At 41.2% G+C, this 19,070-nt stretch overlaps 1 protein-coding gene across 6 annotated transcripts in view; it reads right to left on the bottom strand.

Moving 5' to 3' along the window:
• The window catches only part of CUX1 (cut like homeobox 1), a 266,767-nt gene that overhangs the window by 150,971 nt on the left and 96,726 nt on the right, over window positions 1–19,070 (bottom strand). For all 6 annotated transcript variants that reach the window (XM_034068862.1, XM_034068863.1, XM_034068865.1 and 3 more), the window contains exon 3: window positions 8,248–8,295. In XM_034068862.1, the coding sequence (XP_033924753.1) occupies window positions 8,248–8,295 (48 nt within the window). The remainder of the gene's footprint in view (window positions 1–8,247; window positions 8,296–19,070) is intronic.

The following is a 19,070-nucleotide window of genomic DNA, read 5'->3' as shown; positions in this document are numbered from 1 at the left end:
CACAAAGCTCCCTTACACTTCTTTTATTGTATTGTTTTGCATCACAAAGTTTTCAATTTCTCTTCAGTTACTTGGAGCTACCAAAAAGCCCCTAAGAATTCTAAGAAACAGCTTAAACAAAGGGAGAAGCAGGAACACGCTAACAACACGTTAACGTGCCATTATCTTAAGCCCTGCTGTATTCTTGAATTGCTGCCTTGGAATCAAACGGGGTTACAGCCAGCTTTATTAATGCCATGCAATGGCATCAGTCTTCCTTTGAAGCCATGACAATAGGATTTGGCTGCTCTTCCCTATAAAACAGTCCATCAGTTGCTGAGGTGCTGCACCAACAGCTCTACAACATGCTTGGGTGTGGGGATTAGGAAGCACTCAGGGTATGCACGTAGTTAGTTTGGTTTCCCTTCCTTGATGCCAACAGGTAGCTTTATTAAAAAACAAACAAAACGATAACATTATAACTTTACAAATTAATAAAAATATTCACTATCCTGGTTAATTTACTTTGCAGTTGACAAAAGTAAAAATACTATTTTTTAATCTTTGCCATAATTAGAACTCTTTTTTTTAAGCAAAATTAGAAAGAAATTATTCCTGTGCAGCTGCTTAAAGCATATGGTGTGTATTTTAGCTTGCTATAAATTCTTTAATAAAAATAAGGACTTCACAGTGGGTACGATACCAATCTGTTTAACAAAGCTGCACAGGGATGCTACCAGGAAAGAGCTTGGGGAGAGCATGCCTGCCTCACCAACTTGTTGGTTTAACCTCAAGTTGAGAAGAGAGCTTTAAGAAGGACACAAATCCTTCGGCTTTTCAATTCTGCTTCCCTCCACTGTGAAACAGCTGCAACCTTGAACCCTCGAAACCTTCTCTTCCTTTCATGCCCAGATAAATCCTGATTTTCCCAGACAAACAAGGCTGCCATCCCCTGAGGAAAGCTCGGCTCCCTCGTTCTCACAGGACGGTTTCTTGTTGCTTTTCCAATCTTTGATCTTCCTTCCCAGTAAAACAGCCCAGCCCAACATGTGCCTCAAGATATTGACAGCAGAATGACAGGTTTGTTTAAATAGCTTTTACTGTTTGCCACCCTGCCTTCAGATCACTGTGACGGCGAGTCTACCATAACTGCTGAACCTCTCCTGGATCCTTTGATAACCCGCAGATCTCCCATCTCACACCCCTCTGGCACTTCTGAGCAGAGTTTCTCAATTCCTGCTCTCACTGAACTCCTTATCCATCCACCAAAAGGAACAGCCCTGCTCTCTCCTCCTGCCTCAGGCCACAGGCTCCCGCTCCTCTTGCATCAGACCTAGAAATCACACTGTTGTAGCATGATTCAGCTCACTGACTCGATGGAAAACCTAAGCAACGGAGGAGAGAAAAGAGTTTATTTTCCATCATGCTGGCAAACTGAACTGACTCATCCTGTGCACTTGCTAGACTAGCATGAGGGAAGAGGTGGGCAGCCAGCACTGGGGCAAGGAACCTTTCCAGCAGCAGTCCCACACTAGCATGGGTTGGGGATAAGGCATGAAACCAGAGTGGCAAAACACAAATGGCAAAAAGAGGGTAAAAGTGCCAGATGTTACAAAAATTCCTTAACTATTTTTATCAACCAGCCTTTATAGTATGAAAGTGTATTAACTTTGTTAATGTATCAGAATCTTAGAATGGTTTGGGCTGGAAGGGACCTTAAAGCCCATCCAGTTTCACACCTCTGCCATGGGCAGGGACACCTTCCACTGGAGCAGATTGCTCCAAGCTCCATTCAACCTGGCCTTGAACACTGCCAGGGATGGGGCAGCCACAGCTTCTCTGGGCACCCTGTGCCAGCGCCTCAGCACCCTCACAGGGAGAAACTTCTTCATAATACCTAATCTAAATCTTCCCTCTCTATTTACAGCCATTCCCCTTGTCCTGTCCCTACAGGCCCTTGTCCCAAGCCCCTCTCCAGGTTTCCTGCAGCCCCTTTAGGCACTGGAGCTGCTCTCAGGTCTCCCCTTCAGGAGCCTTCTCTTGTCCAGGCTGCCCCAGCCCAGCTCTCTCAGCCTGGCTCCAGAGCAGAGCTGCTCCAGCCCTCGCAGCATCTCCATGGCTTGGTGTGCCAAAGTGGGGCAGAGGAGGAAGGAAAGAAAGCAGTGTCAGGGAAGAGCAGCCTGTCTTAGCCATCACCTCCAGATTCTATCCCCTCCAGCTTCCCAGCAGAAGAATTAGCTACACAGTAAAGTGAGTGGGTGCTTTCACCTGCCCATCAACCTCTCTTCCTGCCTCTGCAAACAGTGACCTAGAACCCACAATCACTTTTCTCCTTATAGATGATCCACACTTCTGTTTATGTATTTTTAAAAATTAGGGCAGAAGAATCCTTGTGAGAATGAGCTCATTGAGTGACTTTGTACAAAACCCACCTGCACATGAATATCAAAATGTAACCTTTCACTAATATTTCATACTGACCTTACCCTCCTCCTTTTCTACTATACAAAGCAAGACCAGACAGTGGCTTGTATAGAGCCTCATAGTAATTTTGTAATAAATACAGAGATAATCCTGTATTTGGGGAAACAGGGACTGGGTTTTAATGACACTCTGCAGAATACCGTGCCCGGAACAGCCCTCCCATCCCCATTCCTTCCAGCACACTTCAAGCTCTTTTTTTACAAGGATGAGAAGCTACTCCTGACACTGTGAACTGAAACAGTGCTGCCTGTCTCAATTTTGCATACATAGTTTCCCACCACTGTTATCATTTCACCCAAACGCGTGGCAGCGGCATAACGGGCCTTAATATAGACAGCCCACCAGCTGCCAACAGGAATTTCAGCACTTTGTCAATTATATAAAAATAAGAGGATTTGGGCTGATCCTCCCCAAAGTTACCCTAGTAGTAAGGGTTGTCTCAGTACAACTTGCTTGCACACCGGATGGGATGGCGATGAACCTGCAAGAGCTTTGCAAAGGTGCACAGTGCCTATTCCTTGCTTCTGGTGGTTTTTTTGTTGGGTTTGGGTCCTTGCCTAGCACCCCAATAGCTGATTTGTCCCAGGAAGGTACCAATATGTGAAGGAGAAAGAAGAACATACAGGAGAGACTGTGACTGCATTTGAGTTTCTACAGTGCTCTCCATCCAGTAGTTAAGTGTCTCTTCTCTCAGGGATGTTTTTGACCCTGCAGCCCACTGCCAGCAGCAGACATCCCACATGCTCATCAGGGAGAGCGCATCTGCCTTCGAGATGCTGAAGCATATTTAAATCACCTTCCTCAGGAAAGATGTTGTTTAAACTGCAATCAAGCCAGCCAAAATGAAATAAATAATCATTTATACACTTCTGTAAACAAAGGAATGAAACACTGTTGAGCTGCTGCTGCCCCAAATCACACGGTGTGCCTCTCCCTTCCCTGCTAGCACTGGGAAACAGATCCGAGGTGAAGCATAAAACCATCCCCATGTTCCTGTTACATGAAGGAAATCACCCAGCACCCACACCCCGTGCAGTGGATGTGAAAACAAACCAATTACCCACCCAAAATGTTAGATTTACCCCATTTTGTTACACGGAGTGCTTTTAAAGCAGGAAAGCTCCAGGCCTAAATCAGCGTGACGTGAGTGCTGAATTTTGATGTATGCTGTTGACTTCCCCAACACAGAGCAATTTGTAATAGCTTTGCCACGCTGTTGTTTTCAAAGCTCCTGCTACATCACAAGCATTTATTTCTGACCACAAAATTACATTTATTCAACAGAAAGCAGCTCAGGGTCTTTAAGAGGTTAACTTCTGGAGTGCTTGGCTGCTCTCCAGCCTCTGTACTAGAATCAGTGCTAACGCAACAGCACACAACAGCACCCAGGCTAGCCGTGATTAATAGAGTGCTGAATACGCTGCTTTCCACATACACACACTTTTCATTCCCTTGCTTCCATAGATCATGGACTTATCCTCAAAATATCTGACTGAAATTGAATTTGGCTTCTCTCTCAACCGTTCATTTCCTATGTTATGCAAGGTTATATCCTTTTCTGCATGAGCAGAACCAAACCAGCTGCAGCTTTTGAGAAGAAAATGTGTTTTCAATTATGAAGCTGGCCTGAATATTGAACCACAGCTCTACTGCTACTCTAATTGAGCCATCATGGAGTGAACCTACAGGAAAGAAATTGTATTAATTAGGTTTGTAAATTTAACATAAGAAAATTAAAGGGGGTAAAAAAAATAGCAGTTCAGGAATACTCCTTCAAAACAGAGAAGAAAAGTAGGTCTGAAGTTGTTCAGGCACACAATTAGAGCACTCCTTCAGAGGCACGATTAGTAGTTCCAGAACACCAAACTGATTTTCAGCTCCTGTTGTCTGCATATGGAAAACTACTCAATTACTGACCAAATTAATAGTTTAAAGTGCAGTTCAGCTAAGTGGGGAGCCAGACTGGGCTCATCAGAACGGCAATACCCTTAAAAGTACTTGCTCTGTGAGAAGAATATGAGAAATGGTTTTCACAGACATGAAGTCCAGCGCGTTGGTTTGGAGTATGTGCCTTAAAGGGTTCTCCAAATGAGGGATTACTGCATTACTGTTGGACAGTACTGTTATGCCACATGAAAAGAATGCTAATGACCTCAGGAAATCCTTTCCCAGCCTTAAAATATCTATTTGATGACTTCACAAATACAGATTCCAACATTAGATTTCCATACCACAACTTCACTTCTGTAAATTAAAAGTTCTCTAAACATAGCCCAAGAACACAACTTCTTTAGTTTTAGGATTTCATGTATAAATATCCATCCACTGATATAAATAAGGCACAATGACCTGCAGGAACACAGCTTTTTCAGATGGCTGCTTGAAGGAGTGCCTTGCCAATCATTTTGGGATTGAATGACAGAACTCTTTAGCCTGTTGTGATTCTGTCCTGTATTTAGCCCACCAAGATGCATCCTCACATTAATGGTAAGGAAAAAAAAGGACACACACACACAGAGATTTAAGATGGAAACACCAAGAATTTCACACCTCTTAAATTAATTACTTTTGTCTTGCTCACAACAGCCTATTTACACCATCCAGACCTTAAATCTTCCAGGAAAGCTAGAAAAGTTATCCCCCAAAATCAGAAGAACAAAGCTGTGAATCAGACACAACATTCTGTCAACAAAAAAACCCTCAAACCTGCATATAAATTTCCATTAAAATCCTAAATAAGGAAAAAGTACTGTAATAAAATTATACTATAGTGATGAACAGGGTCTCACGCTGAACTAGAAATTCATTTTAAAATTTGTAGAATGCTAAATTCCATTTCATAATGGTGTTTCTTTAACTGTCATCATAAAGAAAGCAGCTACTTAAAGTACTCAGATCTATACAAAACAAGTTATCTACAGCTACTAATGGAAGTTGAGTATTTGATAGCTGGAACCGTTTTCAGCTGAATGGACAAGACAAATATCTGTGGAATACAGAATGTTGTGGCTTGGGCAGACTCACTGATAAATTCGTATTATACAAAAGGAAGATGGGGAAAGAGAGGGAGGAGAAGTATCAATATCCTGGAAAGAAAAAAAATTGGCTCAAGTGACCTGTGGATTTATTATAAAAAGTCAACTGCCCACAGGTTTACAAGCAAATGTCCCATAAAGCATGCTTGGGAAGGTATTTAAATGTGTGAGCTTAAGTTAACCTCTCTCAAGGCATGTCAGACTCACCGAGGGTATAGTTCAAAGACAGTTTAAGTCAACCTAGGCTGACACATTTGCACTCCTCCTGCCCTTGGATTTACTCTCCTGACCTCTTCCGTGCCCAGCGGATGCCTGCAGTGAGCTGTTTCAGTGAGCCAACCTGGCAGAAAACTAAGCCAGCAAAAAAGTGGGAGGAAAGTAAACTTTGTGCTCACCATGGGATCATAGAATCATAGAACAGCTAGGGTTGGAAAGGACCTTAAGATCATTTAGTTCCAACCCCTTGCCATGGGCAGGGACCCCTCACACTAAACCATGTCACCCAAGGCTCTGTCCAACCTGGCCTTGAACACTGCCAGGGATGGAGCGTTCACAACTTTTGTGGGCAACCCATTCCGGTGCCTCAACACCCTTACAGTAAAGAATTTCTTCCTTACATCCAATCTAAACTTCCCCTGTTTCAGTTTGAACCCATTAACCCTTGTCCTGTCACTACAGTCCCTAACTAATAGTCCATCCCCCGCATCTGTATAGCCCCCCTTCAGATACTGGAAGGCTGCTATGAGGTCTCCACACAGCCTTCTCCTCTCCGGGCTGTTGAGTGAAAGTGCTGAGGCAAGGCAAGAGATGGGGAGCCAGGCCTTAGGCAGCAGCAACACAGAAGTATCAATGGTAAAGATACTTAAACACTTTTGCTAGCTAGGGACCTGTCTGACCTTTCTGATCTTCTGGCCCTCCCTAATGCCCAGAGCTCTCTCATGTGGGAACAATCATTCTACATGAGATCCATTTCCCTTCTGAGGTGGAATCGTAATGTATTATTACTTGGACATGCAAACAGCACCTACTTAGTTCTGTCAATACAGATCAAGAAATGATGGGGCAATAGCAGCAGGGGTGGAGATAGGATTCAAAGGCAAAAATGTGGTGGAGACTCTCCCTCATGGTAAACAGAGAAGGTGCACCATGCAATGAACCCTTTTTCCCAGCTTCCATATGAGCAGCCAGTGAGAATAAGATGGTACTCCAAAGTTCAGTGGTACCATCCACAATGCCCACCTAGGTGTGAACCAGAGCACTCCTACAGTATTCCCTACTGCTGCTTGAGGACACTCGCTCTCCAACATAAACTTCGCCTTTACATTAGTGAAGCAAAACCAAAGAGGAGGAGGGTGTATGAGCCAGACCAAGGTTAACAGTGAGTGAGCTAATCTAATGAGAGAATCTTCCTTTGCTGTAGCCAAATTGGGATTTATGATTCTTGCTTGATCCTCAGACATTCCCTTCATTAAAGAACAGTGCTGAAAGTAACACATACACTTTTCAGTCAGTGCATTGCAAGCTTGAAACCAAAGTGAAAAGGTTTTAAGAGCACTGCAATCCACTCGGAGCAAATCTGAAGTGTAAATTTCCACTGGCAAAGGGACTCACACAAGTCATTCTTTGTTCTCACAGATTACCATTAGATATATCAAGGAGCAAGTTGTCCTGTTTATTTATTTATTTCTAGTAGTACTTGGGAAATTGGGTTATAAAATAAAAAAAATATATATACTGCTTTTAAGGTGAGGAATTATTGCCTGTTTGGGATGCATATTTAGCAGGATGTACAAGCAACCAGAAATCCAACTGTCATTACAAATAACAGGAGTTGTGCACTTCATTACTTATGCAGACTTCTGAAAACACGCTCCTGAAGTTCTCTGTGCTCTGAGGGGAACTGCAACAATATAAAGACAGCCAACAGCTTATAGATTGAGAAAGTAAAAGGCGTTGCGGGCTTCAACACAGCTAACTTTAGGAACAGAGCTCTACAACGTGTAGCAGAGTGTGAGCTAAAACCTCAATCTACCACCCCACGCAGGCAGTGATCTTTGTAAGAAGACATATGATTTTCAAACTTCATACAGCACATTTTCCTAGAGGCAACACAACAGCTCCCATCTGGTTGAAGCACTCACGTGAAGTGAGCACTTCAGTGCTGCCCACAGATGAAATGTAAAATCCTGTAATGGGCCCAGCTGCCTTTTCCTAGAGAAGTCCTTCAAAATAACAACAGTGGGTTTTTAAACTTGTGATTACTCTCATCAAATGTTTCTTAGTGGAGTGGTGTGTGAAGGAAGAGCCAGCACCAGAGCTGTTAATGTTTTCTGTTGTTTTCCCAACAAACACCTGCCAACTTCAGGTTTTCCATCAAGCCCCCTAGAATACAGCAGTTTACAGCTGAAAAGGTTTACGCTGAAAACTATTTGTACTATCTTCAGATTTTTATATGTACACTACACTGCGTTAAGTGTTGCGACCACTGTTACTGAGACACAACGAACTGGCATGTGCCCGAGTCACTGCAATGGTAAGTTTATGCTCAGGTATGCTGGATGAAAAGTGATTTGACCAGTTCAGCTTGTTGTGCACAGACCCTGCACACAGCATCATGCCCAAGGGCTGAACCCCTGCAGTGTTCTCTGCTCAAGGGCTCTGTACCCACATGGCTGTGCTGAAAGACTGCCAGCACAACACACTCAGGTAAAGCAGTATCAAAGGCACTATGAGAAGCATAAGCTCTTACCTCTCCCTGGAAACTCTTCAGTAATGGAGCTACCTGTTTGCGCAGGTCCTGGAAGACAGAAATAAGATATTTCATCAAAAAAATTTGGAAGGACAAGTCATTGTCAAGTTTTCCCTCACACTATTTTCAGTTCTGAAATGCTACTTAAATTCTGATCACATTTTATGGAAGCTTTGATTAAAGTAGAAATATATCTAGGATTCATTTGGAACAAGTCTACATTTCCAGTTTGACATATACCTGTATCTGTTGCGAACAGCATTAATTAACAAACCTGCAGTGATGTTGGGTAAGCACTGAACGCCTTCAATCTCATAATGCAGTTGAAACACTAATGCGATTAGAAGTAAATGCCTCTATCTACCCAAACAGCAGCTACACCTCTGAACTTATGCCAGGGAAATTTCCACAAATGGAAACTAGGCTTAAAGGAAGAGGACTTTGGAGCATCATTTCAACTTGAGTGTTGCCATTCTGTAAATGGTCTGTTTTATTAATGATTTTCTCAAGAGCACTCTGACTTGAGCCATCAGAGACCTGGAGACAGACACACTGAAGAAGATAGTTGGCTTCTTCTTATTATTTATCTATTTATTTGTTGGTTTCTGTAAAACTCAAAATTTCTTCTTCCCAATTACAACACAGTGCTACAAAATTCATGAAAATACTGCCCACAGAATCACTCAAAGTTTACAGCATATTTTTACTTAGCAACCAAGTTAATTTAGGACAACAAAGTTACATCTATCTTGCATAAATTTCTCCATGGCTCCACTTTTAAGCTGGTTTGGGTCTAACTCATTTAAAAAAAAATCTCAGCATTCTCATTATTTGCATGCCTGAAGAATACAATCCTGTCACTTTGCAGAGGACACTATTATTCGGGCACAGCCCAGAAGCTGGACTCCTGGTTTTGCTGTGGTATTACACTGATGCACAAGCAGCAACTTCATAGTATTTACAGCTAGAAATAAATCTGTAAGAGATATAAACCAGTAACATGATGCTGCATCATTCAGGTGGGCAACACTGATGGGGGTTTACCCAGAAGGAAGGTGAATTTCTCATCCTTGGAGATTTCCAAGGCACAGCTGACCAGATCTACTGTGGGTGCTGAGGACCTATTTTTAGTGCCAGGTGAGATCTAGTAAGCCTCTGGATGTTCCCTCCAAGAGGCCTGTGATGCTCTAAAAATACAGCTCGCAATTGGGACACTCACAAACTGCTGAAGAAACCTTGAAATCTTCCTCTCTTCACACTGGCCACAGCCCCTCAGCTATCTTGGACCTCTGGCAAGAGGTCTTAAAGAAGTCTTCAAAGTATTTTCTCAATATAAAAAGGGTCTATTAAAGCCTTAGGCCTTTCAGAAAAGGTGACCTTTAAAAGTTGGGAAATTCTCCTTTCCAATGCACTTACTTCTACATCTAGAGTCATGCAGCATATTGGACATTAAACCACTCACCAAAACACCCTAAGCCCTAGATTTAATCTGATTTTCCTGAAGGAAAAGTAGGCTTTTGAGAGATGTGATTTTTGTCATTTAAATGACAAGTCATGCAGAGAGCTGGAGTATCAGGAGTTCTCCCACTCCCTGAGAAATGGCTTAGGGGGCCAAACACAAATGAAGCTATCAAGGACAAATGATCAGCCAAATTTCACTTCTTAAATGGTTACTGCACTAACATACAGCTAATCCCTATCAAGCTAAGCATAATGTTGCAGCTTTATAAGCTCCCTCTTGGGCACCAAACCAAACAACACTTCTCTTCTTAGACTAAGTCAAATAACTTACATGTTTCCTGATATTTTCTGTTGTTTTAGGACAGAAAAAATGTTAGATACTATCCTTGTATATCACAAACTTCTACAAATAACACCTCTACCAAAGCTAACTGGCAGCTTAAGCATCTTTTCCCCACATTCCAACTCCTCTGGGAGACCAGAGGGCTGTGCACATTTATAACATGTTTTTCTTTGTAACATGAGGACGATGACATTGAAGAAAGTAGCATTACATTAACTGTCGATGGCAAAATAAATGCCCACATTCAGGGCCTAATTCTAGCATGGTAGGTTTTAACGCAGTGAAATTACAGAGGCATTACATTTACGGTCAGTATACTGCACCCTTTATAAAATCAAGAAAAATTATACTACCCAAGCAATGCAACGTTACTTGAAATAAAAATCTGAGCTGGTAGAAAATCATGGGGCTTAGGGCTTCCTGTCCCTAGTATTGCCTCTGAATTTATCAACTAGTTTGGCACCAGCCAGCAAACTGATGTCAAAACTGAAAGCAAAAATAGAAGTGATCTAATTCCAGACCAGCCCCAGCTCTTCCACTTGCACTGCTCTCAAGAGCAGGGTGTTATTCCCACTGCCTAAGCATCAGGAATTGCCCTTGGTACATTGGGAGATGACAAAGCACTGCAGTGGCATTCAGTAAATCAAGCTTGGTCAGCTCTGGTGGTAGGAGAACCCAAACCATGCTCCTCTGTGTGCATGACAAGCTCTAGGCAAGAGCCTGCTATTGACATGTACTAACTTTTGATAGACAGGATTTGCAGCATTTTTTATTTCATGACATAAACTATGGCAGGACTTTGCTTCATATTCATGTTAACTAATGAGAGATGCTGCTGGTTGTTTATAGCAGAGAGAAGAGGGAGAGAAACAGAGGGGGGAAAAAGGAATAAAAGGGGCATCCCAAAGCCAAGCAAACAGTTGGTCAAGCTGTAAAAAAAGGGAGAAAAGCTTTCAAGCCCTAAATCTGAATCCCACACATCCTCTACTTAGCAAATTCAGGATGCTAAACACTCATCCCAGCAATCAAAACGTTACCAAGCAAAATCCATGCCATAATGGGAAAACATGATGTGCTTGATTTAGACAGCAGCTTTTGTTGGTGGTAAAACTGTTTTTAAAACACTTCATGATAGAGGAGAATGCAGCTCAAAATGATTCAGTCCAACTGCCAAGTCCTTGGTTATACCACTGTGATCAGTCTGGGGCAATCCTGGGAAACGCTGATCATAAGAGTACAGTTTAACTGGGTAAAATGTTTTGACAGCTTCAAATCTTAGCAATAACCTGACATTTGTTGCAGCTACACAATAGAGACAGAGCATCCCACTTCCATTATCTTCACAGAGCAAACCATCTAGGAACATAAACTGCAAGGAACTTGCCTCAGTATTTTAAGTGCAACTAAATACATCATGAGGTGAAGTGGATAAATGGCACAAACCGTAACAAAAAGCATAAACACCTTCAGACTGCTTTTTGTTTTCTCCCCTATTTTCTTGCTCTCCTTGGAAGGAGTTTATAGGCTGCTTTTATAATTCCTTTCTTGGCTAAACAGCATCAAAACTTTAGACAGCTTACAACAAAAGGGAAGTAAAAATAAACACGAGTCAGGAATACATATGCTGGAGTCACCAGCTGAAACTGCTGAGGAGATTTATTTTTGGCAGTTTGGAAAAATTCCTCATCAAACCCAAAATACTACACTAACAACAAATAGAATTTTACCTTCTTTGCACTAAACTGAACAGAAAGAAGGATGTTCAGCTGAGACCTGGGGGAATCTGTACTGCTGGTTAGCAAGGGCACCATATGATTTATTATCTGTTTAACGTGTGGTGGCCTTTACTGCCTGGGCTGTGATCAAACCAGGAAAAGCATCCAACTCCAGCACTTGCATGCAGCTAGCAAATCACTGGGATCAAGCAGAACAGCTGAAAAGGGTAGATGCAACTGAACATTAAAATAAATTATAATTTATCAACACAAATGCATTGAAATACTTGAGTACTCCTATACAATCACATTATTAGCCTATTTTTCCATGTCATCTAAATGTGTATGTTCTCTCTCTCTCTGGATGATTTATCAGGATAGAGCAGTTTTCTGAAAAAGGCTCTATCACAGACAAACTCAGTATCTGAAGCAAGAGACTATGAATTAGGATGCTGTATCATTATCTGAATCAAATCTGAAAGCTGAAAGCTAATATAGCATTTTCCCTTTACAAGAGTATAAACGAGTTTATATTTTGATCAAGTAGCTACACAATGAAATCTGAATCCAAATAATTTTTAACTCCCTTTCCAATCTCATTAAAAATAACTCTATGGAAAATAAACCGAGAATAAATCTATGGTAAAACCATGGGCAACAAATGCATCTTTCTGTCAACTAAACGACATTATTTATCCATTGCTATCTTAATACAGTGGGTACAGTACAAAGGACCTATCAATGGTCAGGCTACCAATGCTGTATTTGTAACTTATTTGAGGTCTGACGCTACACAAGCCCCTTCTGATCCCATTGCAGGCTGCTCCATCTCATTTCCTCCAAAATGCTTATCTTTAAATGTCACAACAAGAGCCCTATGACCCTGGTTTGATAAAGTGGTCCAGCAAGGCTAAGCTTGACCTATACACCTGTATCATCTACAGAAGTATTGGGCTCTTGTAAAATAAAACAAACAAAAAACTGGCCAAATGTTTTATCCGATGCCTCCTGCGCCACATTTGCTATGATTTGTTCTGTATATCTCCTACATGAGACACACATTGGCTGGTGAATGTCACTATGTCTGGAGGAGAAATCATAATGAGAAGCAGCCCACTTGTATCAGCATTGGTGACATCATTAGTTCAGCTGTCACAACCTATTTTTGAGCTGACTTATCACCAGTGAGATGCTACAGCTTTTCTGCCACCTTACCCTTTCGCATCTCCTTCCTTGTTAGTCCAAACGTAATAAGGAGCTAACAAGTGGCCCTGTGCTCAAAATTGGTAGTGCTGAACATCATGACTCCAGGAACTTTCGTGTGAGAACTTACAAAAATTAAAAATACAGAAAGAGAAAAGCCAACCCAGAACAAACCCCAATACCTATTGACTGGGCAGGATGATAGCTGTCAGTTCAAATCAATGTAGAAAGAAGAAACAGCACGGCCTCAAGAGGATCACATGTCAAAAATCAGCAGCCAGGTTTCAGCCCTGCTATCAAGAGGTGGGTGATGTGCTGGTATGACAGATACTTTTTCTTGTGTCTGGGAGAATGCTTATCTGTGTACCCTCACAGGCAGGGCTCCATACATTTTTTGTCCCCATAGCTATTATCTGGATAATATTGTTGAGCTTCTCTTTCATATAAATTGAGCTGAAACAGGGAGAGGTAAAAAGCAGCCAGGCATGAAGGATTTGGGAAGAATGCCGGCATACTTCCGAGGTGTGTTCCATTATTATATACTTCAAGGACACAACCTGTCACTGTGAAACACAGAAATCAGCAAGTTAACTATAATTAGTAGCAAGCAGTTCTGCTGGTTAATTAGGAAGCCAGCAAGCATATATGCTTCACCCTGCTACGGGTGAACTGGAACAAGTTGGGATCACTCCCTCAGATGCTCAGCTACCAATATGCAAGTTTTAAATACTATTGCTTTGCAGGCATGGTTATGGAAAAATCCAGACGATGGAATTTTTCCACCAGAGATCCTGGGCACATGTGATTGGAGGCGTATTAAGGGATACATTTAAGTTTTTATGTTTAATTAGTTCCAGCAAGCTCCACTTCGCTTTGCTCTAAGATATGAAACTGAAATCCCAGATAGTTGTTCAAACAGGTATTATACAGTAGCTTAGATGACTTATTTAATTCCTAAAATATAAGGCAAATTAAATCGTATGAGCAAACAATTTATTGCTCAATTTACACTGTGATTTAATGAGATCTAAACCCTCTTATTGCTTAAGGCTGCTGAAGTATTTACTTGAAATCTGATCATTAAAGAGTGAATCACGATGTTATCAATTTTCTGTGATATTTCAGTTATTTTTAATACACTCACATGCCAGTGTTTTCTCTGTACAAACAAGCAAAAAATCTTAAGTTACATTTATAGATACATTTCAACCCAGCACAATGATAAATAAAAAATCTTGCTTTACAGTAGCATAACGTACCCCACAGTATTTTCTGAAGTATTTCAGCTCACAGATCTTGTGCAAATTCCATTAGCTTTAATTATTTATTAGCAGTAGATTTAGATTACTGTTCTTGACCTATTTTTCGGTGTACGGACCCACCCAGCAAGAAGTGAAAAAATATTCCATTTGTGAAAGGCTGACTTAGTGAGAGCAGACTTCAGCTTAAAGTGGAATATTAAGCAAAGACACATGCATTGTAATACAGGGGGAGACGCTTGCACTTCAGAAAGGTTACGAAGAGGGGCAGAACCAGCCTACAGAATAAACATTACAAGAGATTCCTTGAAAAAGAAACTGAATTTTTGCTGTTTAACCAGCTCAGACCATTTTGCAAAAATTGCAGCCACATGACAATCCCAGAAGTGAGCCTTCACAGCAGCCATAGACACCAGTTAAGACTTTATGGAAACACCCTTGTTTGTATCAAACTCTGTAGATCATGTGGGTCATAGTATCATCACGGGATCACAGAACAGTCTGGGCTGGAAGGGACCTTAAAGCCCATCCAGCACAAACCCCTGCCAAGGGCAGGGACCCCTTCCACTGGAGCAGCTGCTCCAAGCCCCTGTGTCCAACCTGGCCTTGAGCACTGCCAGGGATGGGGCAGCCACAGCTTCTCTGGGCACCCTGTGCCAGCGCCTCAGCACCCTCACAGGGAACAGCTTCTTTGTAAGAGCTCATCTCAATCTATCCTGTCAGTTTAAAACCATTCCCCCTTGTTCTACACACTGTTACCTTGTGAGAATTCCCTCCCCAGTTCTTTTGTTGGCCCCTTTAGGCACTAGCAGCTGCTCTAAGGTCTCCCCAGAGCCTTTGCTTTCCCAGGACCAACTCAGCCTGTCTCTCAGAAGTGCTCCAGCTCTTGGAGCATTTTGTGGCCTCCTTTGTACTCGCTCTAATAGGTCTAGAGTGAGGAACCATTTTTGGGGCTGGTCCTATGGTGCCTTTCACTGGTGAGTAGCCATGAGAAAAATGGAGCATCTATGAAGGTGCCTATGAGCCATGTTGCCTTGAGTCTGGGACTGGCACTTCACTTTCAATAGAATCACTCACTTGTGCAAGTCTTAATGGAATCCTCTTAGAGCTTCTTCCACATTAAACTAAACAAAAAGCTAATAAGTTTACTCTGTGCCTAAGCAGCAATGTATAAACAGACTGGTTACCTTCACAACTGTTTAAAAAAAACAACTGTGCAAAAGAAGAACTGTTGCACACATATATATGTATGTATGTCTATATATACACACATACACTATATATAATAGAAAAATACTTTTTTAACTATACAAATTAATATAGTGAACTATGCTTCTTAGAATCATGTTAAAACCGTGTTGTCATTTATAAAACAGTAAGTTAACACTGGCTAGAAAAGATACTGAACAGAAACAATTCAAAAGTTAAAAACTAGAGTTGCCAGGAAACAAAAGAATTAATTCAAACACAAATTATTCAGGTAAAGCTTTGGAAGGAGTTAATCCTAACAAAACGAACGCCTGGTCACTAAAATTCCAATAGGGAAAAATAAAGGATGACTTACTTAAAAGCTCACCAATACATGCAGAAAATCAAGCATCATTTTTAACAAACATTAATTTAAAAGGTTACATCCTGGCTAATGGACCTGTGGGGATTTTTCCTCCTGCTAACAGTTTGTCCTGCTCTCTTGTTACACCCTGTAGTCCATGCTGCAGGCTGCAGGTGACACCAAATATGTCACAACAGACCCCTGTCATAGGAAAAACTGCAAGTCCGTAACATCCCAGTTCAGCAGAATTACTTACTGATGTAATGAAAAAACATTTGATTAGCCAAATAAATATTTCAGAATCTTTGAAGTGTGCTGTTCTTGCCAGCAGGGTAACCACGTGTCAGCGACACACAGGAATCACTGTTCTTAAGAGCTTAGGCCAGTATCTCTGCATACAGAAAAGATAATTACTTGGTACTAAGCTTTGTTAAGTACCTGCAGATTTTATGAGTACATCTGTCCAATGAAATTGAAAGCAAACTGACTGCTTAGCTGTGCATCCCAATAAACAGACTCATCTACACTGTCAAGTTTTAACCAGAACCACTGTGTCCCGCCAAAAACTCTGTGTCATTCTACAAGCTCTCTGCCCCTGCAACTGAGGTTTCCACTGGAAAAGATCCTTAACTCTCCTCCCAAATCATATCCTGCAGGATCTCTTTCTCCATCCTCTACAGCACTCTCATTTCCCACTCTGAAAGTCTATAGTGAAAGAGTTCACAATGCTTCTTCCCTGATTACTCAGAACTACGGCCTGCAGAACAAAGGTTTCTGCTCAGTGTAAAATGAGGAACTTCTGAAAAAAAGGTAATTATTATGAGTCTTAAAAAATTAACGTGTCTAATGAGAAGCTAATGACACAGGCCATGACTCCGCAGAAAATGTGTCTAAGTACTGTGGTCCAATTAACAACACCAGTTCAAACACAGACTAATGCTTCACATGGTGGATTTAAAAAGGAGCATATTTAATGTGAAACCATAATTGCGCCTGTAATTTTCCATATTCCATCCACACAAGCACGGAGTGTCTGAATCACTGTGCACCCTACTTGAGTGCTTGGTCTTGCCTTCCTGGATGATGAAATCAGCAACCTGGGTACTGTCGGCAGCACGGCGCTCATGAGATCTGGGTTTCTCCTCAGTCTCAAGGACAAGATGTGTAGGACCATTTGTAAGTCATTCATTTCAATGTACAAATTTATTTAGGGGAAGTGAGAGTATTAAAAAACATTTATGTTTTTAGAATCTGTTATTGGTCAAGGTGAAAGGTTTCCAAAATAGAAGGATCTTGCTTTAAAGTCACGTTAAATTTCTAAGAAGAAGAATTCTGTGTTAACTGTAAGAAGAAAGGACCAGGCTTCATCCTCACAGATCCTTACAGACTATACGTAAATTGGGGATGGGGAAGCCTGTGCACTGCCAAGGCATCAGATATTGCCAAATTGCTTTCCCTACTTATCTTTTAAAGATAGGTTAAAGATACAGCTGTGAACAGATCATGCATTAGTCATGATATACCTGCATGTACGAACATAGGTGTATTTACTGATATATATCATTATAGTTAGCCTTTTACTATGATTACAATGCAAGAAAATCCGAGACTAAGCAATCCTCTAATAATCTTTTTATAAGATTTGTTCACTTAATCTTCAGTGTCCAGTTTTATTCAAAAGCCAGTTGCTCCTACAGAAAACAAGCTGTTTCATGGGGGTCAGAGTGAAAAACCTGCTGTCCTGCAAATCCATGCTAATCCACTTGCCAAAACTCTCATGACTGTCATCTTTGCTGTCCTTCTATTCTTCACCACCTCTTTTATGCCAGGAGTTGGAGGCTACTTGCCTGCTGCACTCACAAGTTACCCTGCCTTTAGTAGGCACTGACCTTGAAATGGAGCTAAAGTGGTAACTTCAGATTACTAAAAGGATGAGAAATTTGAGGCAAAAAAAAACCCAACTGACAACCTGAAAACCATCAGGATATAGACCCAAAGTGTTTACTATCTCTAATTTAGCATACCTGGTAAAAACACCTCAAAGTTAATATAACTGTCATCCTCCTGACCTAAATAAAAAAACGCAGCACAGATCTTTTCATGTTGCTTCCCTAGGTGAAGCAATTCAAAGAAAACAAACTTCTGCTGCCTTCATGCTTCCTGGCGAAATTCCTACCGAAACACGCTCAGGCCTATAATGCAACATGCTTTGGTAGTGCACAGCAGATACACATGAATCATCAAGATGAAAGAAAGCAAAATCTCACTACAAACTTATTCATTTACTGTTTGATAGTTGAACTTAAGAAATAAAAATCCCACATAAAGTGCTTCTAGAAGCAGCGTCTTCTCACAACTGTAATATCTAGTCTCAGCTGGGACAAATTCCCAAATTCATGTGCTGAACCGTAAACTGCTCCAGTATTTGGGATGGGGAGAAAGAAGGAGAAAAAAAGAGCAGGAAAAGAAACACAGAGGACTGCAATTAAAAAAGGAGAGACAAAGACAGAGGCAGAGCAAGTGAACAGTCTGTCATTCCTGTGCCCTGGTTTTTCCACCGTTGAAGGCATGCAAGCCTAGCCCTGCATCACAATGAACTCCAGAGTAGATTAAAATGAGACATACTTGTATAATAATAAATCAACGGCATTAATACAAGTTTATCTTCTACCAACTTAGAAGGGGGAGGTGACAAATTGCACTTAAGGAAAAATAGTTTTACTGTTGCTAGCATAAGCTGAGCGTCTATAGGAAACTGCTAAATTTAGAAAGCCAGCTTTGATGATAGCAACGGAAATTAATTCAAGTTTTTTGTGTGTATGGGTTGTTGTTCGAGAGCTCTATAATGTTACTCATCTTACTGAAACTTACCAAAAGGAGAGGCTTCATAATGCACTATCCTCCCTGCCTACTCCCTCCTACTCTTCCCCCTTTAAAAGGAAGAATTGCTCCTTTGGGCTACAGCAATTTAGGAACTTAATGCAGTTTAACAGATTCCCTATCTCTTGGCTGGAACTGTTTGGCTCTGACATATGAATCAGAGAAGTCCATAAACGTCTGGAGGATTTGTGCAGACTTTTTCTTGTATGACTATATATGGCAACTACAGATCAAGTTATCTACAATCGTTTTAACCTAAGCTTCCAACTTTTTACCTTATTCCTATCCTTGTGGCAAACTTTCTTGGTCTGCAGTACCACTAAATTAGACATAAACTGTCAACAACTTTGCTCAAAAGCATTTTGCCATTCTTTACAAGATAGTAAAAATAGCTGATACACTTAAGATGC

Source organism: Melopsittacus undulatus, chromosome 13 (assembly GCF_012275295.1).
Source record: "Melopsittacus undulatus isolate bMelUnd1 chromosome 13, bMelUnd1.mat.Z, whole genome shotgun sequence".
Lineage (NCBI taxonomy): Eukaryota > Metazoa > Chordata > Aves > Psittaciformes > Psittaculidae > Melopsittacus > Melopsittacus undulatus.
Note: the sequence above shows the minus strand (reverse complement) of the source record. Positions and strands in the feature narration are given on the sequence as shown.